Source organism: Lucilia sericata, unplaced genomic scaffold (assembly GCF_015586225.1).
Source record: "Lucilia sericata isolate MDLA Ls3-8-SP2 unplaced genomic scaffold, ASM1558622v1 Contig005593F_arrow, whole genome shotgun sequence".
Taxonomy (NCBI): Eukaryota; Metazoa; Arthropoda; class Insecta; order Diptera; family Calliphoridae; genus Lucilia; species Lucilia sericata.
In genome coordinates, this window is record NW_023997573.1 from 1075 (window position 1) to 8861 (window position 7787).

The 7787-nt window shown below is 31.1% G+C and overlaps 2 protein-coding genes across 3 annotated transcripts; one reads left to right on the forward strand and one right to left on the reverse strand.

Annotated features, from left to right (window-relative positions):
• Nucleotides 1-370: 370 nt before the first annotated feature.
• LOC119615519 (lipid droplet localized protein-like) lies at nt 371-971 on the reverse strand. Its single transcript, XM_037971529.1, has 3 exons — nt 723-971; nt 539-664; nt 371-487 (listed from the first exon to the last, which is right to left on the reverse strand). Exons 1-3 carry the CDS (start codon nt 843-845, stop codon nt 371-373), a joined length of 366 nt encoding a protein of 121 aa, XP_037827457.1. The 5' UTR covers nt 846-971.
• A 472-nt stretch (nt 972-1443) lies between these two features.
• Nucleotides 1444-3190, forward strand: LOC119615520 (nucleotide exchange factor Sil1-like). Of its 2 annotated transcripts, XM_037971532.1 has the most exons (3): nt 1444-1522; nt 1584-1750; nt 1812-3190. In XM_037971532.1, exons 2-3 carry the CDS (start codon nt 1633-1635, stop codon nt 3047-3049), a joined length of 1356 nt encoding a protein of 451 aa, XP_037827460.1. In that variant the 5' UTR covers nt 1444-1522; nt 1584-1632; the 3' UTR covers nt 3050-3190. The 2 variants fall into 2 exon arrangements, with proteins under 2 accessions (XP_037827460.1, XP_037827459.1); XM_037971531.1 differs by having other exon boundaries at nt 1461-1750.
• The last annotated feature ends 4597 nt before the right edge of the window (nt 3191-7787 follow it).

Consider the following 7787-nt stretch of genomic DNA (forward strand, 5'->3'; position numbering starts at 1 on the left):
TCTGTGACGTCTAGGCCATAAATTAGGCATCATTTTCTGCCATAATTCATCTCTTAACAATGATAATTCTGGAAATTTGACACAGGACCATAACAAACTTAGCCAAGCTGTAGCGGTCCATATCGGATGGAGAGGAAAATAAAAATAATAACCAAAATTATAACGCACAAAAGCATCCACACTATTTACAGTACCTTAGAAATAAGATTAAAAAATAAATTTCCTATATATAAATTTGCACTGAAAATCTTACCCTTAAAATGTTGCCTCACATAATTTAAAGCCAATTCTAAGGGAAAACTATGGAAACCACAGGCTGAAATGACAAAGACCTCATGTTCTAAAGCTTTTTCATGATACTTAAGTTCCATTAATTCATTAAATAAGGATCATTGCACATATCCACATAATGGGTACGTTGCATGATGCAACTGGTTAAAATATTTTCCGCTAATAATTGATAAGGTCCACAACAATTTACTAGAACCTATAATAATTCTTAATTAAATAATTATATTTTGTTGTAATGATCACTTACATTACATTTGGCTGCTAATAGTTCCAGTTTCTCCAAATCATGGGCATTTGCTAGTAATATTGGTATATTTGTTAGATTCTTGCCAGTTTTATCTGAAATTTCTTTTAATACCATTTGTAATTTATGCTGAAATGTTTCTTTGAAATATTATCTTGTTATTTTTGAAACGTATTTCTTATAGTACCTCTGATCTTCCTGCTATGGCCCAGTTATAGTCTTTCAATACCTCCAATGCCTGTAAGACAGCACATTTTCCTACAAAACCGCTGGCCCCATATATTATTACATCGAATTTTTTGGAATTCATTTAAAATATTAAATTTAAAACAGTCTTGAAAATATGTATTGGAAATACAATTTCCTGAGAAATTTCTAGTAAGAAAATTTAACTTCTAAACATGTTTTTTAAAAATATAATAACAAAAATTACAAATACGATTCTGTTAAGATGTTTTAGTATCAAAAATGTTCTATCACAATTGTTTAGCACTAACCAATGTTCTATCAAAGTGTTAAATACTACAATTTTGAAATATTGTTTACTACAAAAAAAAAGTTTCTTGTTTAATAATCGATAATTTTAAATTTCCCATAAGAAATTTTTCGATAACTTAAGTTTTTTTATTTTAATTTTCTTAAATTTTCTACGGATTATTAAATTCCTATTGAATAATTTTACCAAAATCAAATTTTTAATAAAAACTTTATATGGGAAGAATTTTATTGCAAAATTATCTTTAAATATTGTGGTAAATAAATATTATTGTTAAATTCTATAGGTAATGTGCAGCGTGGCAACACTTCACCATTTATTTTTCTTTATACAGTAGTTTTTACCGGTGTGTTTACAAATACAAATTGTTGTTTTTTCCCCTGTTTTCGTTGTGACAGCTAACGAACAGCTGATAGCAAACAAATAAAAAACAACAACAGAAATCATAAAAAATACAACAAATATCTACATATTTGCGAAAAAATAGACACGTAAGATAAACATAGAAAAAACTACTTAAATATACGCATATTTTAATAATAAAACATTAAGTTAATTTCACAAAACTATCAAAGAAAGACGTCATAAACTTAATATAAACATGAAATATCTAGTGATACTACTGATAATTTGTTGCCTTTTGCCTCAGGGATGGGCAAAGGAAAGTAAAGAAAACAAAACATTTGTGGCTACAAAAGAATGGCAAGAAATACCGGAGGGTAAGTTGATGAAATGCAAAAGCAATTGAGAGAGACATTTGAGTTTATGTTTCTCTAACAGGTCAAGGTGTACCGGCCGGCTTGCATATTAGAATAAATTTGGAAACTGGCAAAAAAGAAGCGAAAATTCTAGAAGAAAATGATGACTCAGCGGATGACCGGAAGCAACAGCACCAGCAAATGGATAAAAATGCTGCTCTTTCAGTGGTAGCAGAAAGTTCTGGCGAGGAGGATGATAAGAAGAGCACAAAAAAACAAAAAAAAGTGAAACATTTAGATGAAGCTTTACAAAGGATAGGTATTGATTATACACCCAAGGAAAAGGTGGAAAATATTATACGTGAATATAGATCTTATGAGGAGTTAAAGAAAAGCTTTGAAGGCATGCGTAAATCCTTTAAAACAGATGCTGAGGTTATAACACAACTAATAGAGGAATTTCAAACTTCTACCACCTCTACAGCAACAGATAGCAAGGAGGTCAAGGCACGTGTCAAGACTCAAATGCAAATATTGGAAAGTTTTAATTATTTAATGTCACAATTTGATAATGCTTTGGTGTTTGTGGACAAAGGTGGTTTGGATCATGTTTTACTACCGATATTGGTGAATAGCACCAACTCAGCGCTTAAGGTAGAGAGCATGCGGGTTTTAGGTGCCATGTCACAGAATAATCCTCGTGTGCAAATTAAGGTTTATGAGCGTAATGTGGGTTCACATCTAGCCCAAATAATAATGACTTCTACAAATACGGAAGAACTTTCAGCGGCCCTATATGCCTTTAGCGCTTTGCTGCGTAAATTTCCTTTGGCTCAGCAAAGAATACTCTCTACATCGGGCACACAAGCCTTAATGTCCGTACTTAATCGAGACTGTGAGCTTAAAATCAAAGTGAAAGCTGTGGTTATAATTGGCGATCTACTCAATGAGCGTCAATTGGCACTTTCTGAATTAACCGATGATCCTTTAGCAGCGGCCCAATATGCTGAGATCAAATTATCAGTTTGGCTAATCGATCAAAACTTTTGTGAAGTTTTGTTAAATTTACTGAGTGAAAGTGGTATTAGGTTCCTTGAGGCACCCGATTTGTTAGAATATGTTGTTAATTCTCTAAATGTCAAAGACCATTTATGTAATGTCATATGGAGTCAAGATTCTCGTATAATGCAGATTTTTATAGCTCTTAAGAAGAGATTAATACATTCTAAAGATGAGTACCACTTGGAAGTAGCTCAGTTGCTTGCTCAGCTTTTGGATAAATTATATGGGGATGAATACAAAATTCATGATGAGCTGTAAGTTTTCTTCTCTCCTTACTCTCGTATACTCATAAGGTAGCTGTAGTTTTATGAATATTTTTTTTTTTTACAAAATTAATTGTTAAAATATTAAAGTCTGTTCTTTTTTAAATATATAGATGATATTCTGTGGACTGTAGTAGTTTATTTAAGATTTAAGTTTAAATTATTTCGCTATTAAATAAAATGTCTATTATAAAGCAATTAAAACAATATTGTTTTCTTTAATAGAACGTATAAAGACGTAAAAATTAACTTATTTTATACAACTAAAGTTTTAATGAGATGTTTGTTGTTCTACAGAAAACAAGACTTAAAACTGTGACAAAATTTTTATACAATTTTTATTTATAGATAGATAGATAGATAGATAGATAGATAGATAGATAGATAGATAGATAGATAGATAGATAGATAGATAGATAGATAGATAGATAGATAGATAGATAGATAGATAGATAGATAGATAGATAGATAGATAGATAGATAGATCGATAGATAGATAGATAGATAGATAGATAGATAGATAGATAGATAGATAGATAGATAGATAGATAGATAGATAGATAGATAGATAGATAGATAGATAGATAGATAGATAGATAGATAGATAGATAGATAGATAGATAGATAGATAGATAGATAGATAGATAGATAGATAGATAGATAGATAGATAGATAGATAGATAGATAGATAGATAGATAGATAGATAGATAGATAGATAGATAGATAGATAGATAGATAGATAGATAGATAGATAGATAGATAGATAGATAGATAGGTGCATTTTTGCCGAAATAATAGCTGAAAATTAATGATTTGGAAATACATATGGTTTAACGCTACCGTGATCAAAAAATATAATTTGTTATACTAAGGAAAAGATAAGTTTTTTCTAGTATGTATAAATTTTTTATGATTTAATCCTTATGTGAGAGTTTCCCATACCTCCAACCTGCACGCAAACAACAATGATTTATGCCACCAGATTAATAGTGTGAGAAGTAACATCCCTTTTTTAAAGATTAATGGGTTAAAACAGCATTCCAACATACAAGCCTTTAATAAAAGATTCATAATCGACACCCCATTACCACACCTCCAGGCAACATACTGACACACATTCGAACAGTAGCCCACATTTAACAAAATATTTCGGTAACTCATATTGTATGTACCCTTCTCTCATGTAGATACAAATATGTAAATGCAGTCAGTAAGTGCATTGATTATAATGACTCATTGAGGCAAAATGCATTGAACACGTTTGTGTGTGTGTTTGCCTACTCTGATATCATATTCAAGTGTTGGAATGGGGAAGCACATGTTACTGTTGCATAAATCGTTAGTAACCCCCAAAAATAAGGACATTTATATTAATAAATGTTAAACTAAACACTAATTTTTAACAAGAAACAAATGTAAATGGTGTGTGTAGCATAAAGATTCCTATAGTTCGGGGGCAGCTGTTTTAAAGAAAAAGAGTGTTGGAATTTGCTGACACATGTTTTTGTTTTCGAGTTATTTTTTTCTTAATTTTCATTTGGGGTGAAGTTCAAGTTCAATGTAAAAAACAGGACAATTTTGTAATGATTTTAAGGATGCAATTTATCTGTGTTTTTTTAATTCTATTTTTATTTATTTGTTTTTCTTTTTTAAGGAGCAAGGTGCTTCTTTTTAGGGATTTTTTTTGTAAAATTTTAAAGTTGGTGTAAATAATTTATGTGACAGAGTTTACATGTTTTTTACTTAATTTTAGTTTAATTTTTATAGAGTGTAAAACAAAAAGGGAACTAGGACATGTTGGAGTTTTCTTTTTGTGAATAATTATGTGCACTTAAAGAAATAAGTTGTAGAAATGAAACGTAATTCGTCAGAATTTCTTCAGTTTTCTTTAAACTAAATTTGTCACTGAATAAAACTGTGACAGGTATTCCGTAGAAACTAGACTATAGACTAGACTATAGACTAGACCAACGGTTCCCAAATGGGGGTCCGCGGACCCCTAGTGGTCCGTAGTAAAATCCTAGGGGGTCCGCGAAGACGAACGAAAAAAACATGAATAGACAATATTCTTTTATATGTATGTACAAATATCTCCAATTTTTGTGCAATAATCCCAAATTTTTTGGTGACTTTTTGAATTTTATTTTTTCGGTTGTTTATCAGGAAGAAGCTAGGCCCTACAAATTTATTGTATAACTTTTATAAAGTAAAGTATTGCGTGATTTGTAATTTTTATTTCCTGTATATCTACTGAAATAATGGTTTTTATTTCAGACAAATAATACTCTGCCTTACAATTAAATTAGGGATACTGGTATTCCGGAGTATGAAGTTCAATTCAAAGACAAGCTCATTACAGATTTAAGTTTATCAAATTGTAAGCAAAAGTGTTCTCGTTTGAAGGGACTAAAATTATATATTTTCAAAACAGAGGTGACTCTTTATGCATCTCTTTATAAATATTCCAATCCGAAGTGATACACAGATTTTAACTTGATTTTGTCGACCAATACATATTATTAAATTAACATCAGAAAATCCATAGCGTTTCGCGTAAATATGTAGCCAAAAACCATGAAGTAAAATAATTCGTTGGTATTTTAAAATTCAAATTTAAGTTCCAAATTCACAGTACTTTAACAAAGAGTTCAAATCATATATTATGCGGATAACGCATTCCGCAACAACATAGAAGAAGTCCAACTTTCTTATATTATTTTCCCGAAAACTTAGCTCACTTATCAATCGCAACAAATTTTTTAAACGTGACTCCTTAAGCACATGTGACAATATTTGATAAAGAAACCTTTTCGCTACCTTGAAGAAAAATGAACATGAAAGATCTCACGATCATAAAATGAAACATCATGAAACATATCAACAAAGAAGTCATTCTATCTTCAAAACATGCAATTGAAAACCTTTCTGAAATATTATATATTCTCAATGTACGGGAATATTTTATAGATATGACATCTCTACATTTATTAGACCTAGGGATTAATGGACTAGGTCAATTTTCGGATGGACAATTATTTAGAACAATAGAATATCAAATATGTATGGGGGTCCGCGAAATTAAATAAGTTCTTCAAGGGGTCCGCGAAGTAAAAATCGGTGGGAACCGCTGGACTAGACTATAGACTAGACTATAGACTAGACTATAGACTAGACTATAGACTAGACTATAGACTAGACTATAGACTAGACTATAGACTAGACTATAGACTAGACTATAGACTAGACTAGACTAGACTAGACTATAGACTAGACTAGACTAGACTAGACTATAGACTAGACTATAGACTAGACTAGACTAGACTAGACTAGACTATAGACTAGACTATAGACTAGACTATAGACTAGACTATAGACTAGACTATAGACTAGACTATAGACTAGACTATAGACTAGACTAGACTATAGACTAGACTATAGACTAGACTGACTAGACTATAGACTAGACTATAGACTAGACTATAGACTAGACTATAGACTAGACTATAGACTAGACTATAGACTAGACTATAGACTAGACTATAGACTAGACTATAGACTAGACTATACTAGACTATAGACTAGACTATAGACTATACTAGACTAGACTAGACTAGACTATAGACTAGACTATAGACTAGACTATAGACTAGACTATAGACTAGACTATAGACTAGACTATAGACTAGACTATAGACTAGACTATAGACTAGACTATAGACTAGACTATAGACTAGACTATAGACTACACTATAGACTAGACTATAGACTAGACTATAGACTAGACTATAGACTAGACTATAGACTAGACTATAGACTAGACTATTGACTAGACTATAGACTAGACTATAGACTAGACTATAGACTAGACTATAGACTAGACTATAGACTAGACTATAGACTAGACTATAGACTAGACTATAGACTAGACTATAGACTAGACTATAGATTAGACTATAGACTAGACTATAGCACTAGACTATAGACTAGACTATAGACTAGACTATAGACTAGACTATAGACTAGACTATAGACTAGACTATAGACTAGGACTATAGACTAGACTATAGACTAGACTATAGACTAGACTATAGACTAGACTATAGACTAGACTATAGACTAGACTATAGACTAGACTATAGACTAGACATAGACTAGCTATAGACTAGACTATAGACTAGACTATAGACTAGACTATAGACTAGACTATAGACTAGACTATAGACTAGACTATAGACTAGACTATAGACTAGACTATAGACTAGACTATAGACTAGACTATAGACTAGACTATAGACTAGACTATAGACTATACTATAGACTAGACTATAGACTAGACTTTAGACTAGACTATAGACTAGACTATAGACTAGACTATAGACAGTCTAGTCTATTTGTCACGGAATAATACTGTGGCAGTCTATAGATAACTTGACTAGACTATAGACTAGACTATAGACTAGACTATAGACTAGACTATAGACTAGACTGTAGACTAGACCATAGACAGTCTAGTCTATTTGTCACGGAATAACACTGTGGCAGTCTATAGATAACTTGACTTGACTAAAACATATTTTCTATAGAGAACTATAGTTTTCTTTAGGAAACTTGTTCTTTTTAAACAAAATTTTTCATGGAATAAAACTGTGACAGGTCAGCTATAGAAAACTTGACACATAAAAAACATTTTTTCTACAGAGAATTTGATATAGAATTAAAATCAGATTTAGAA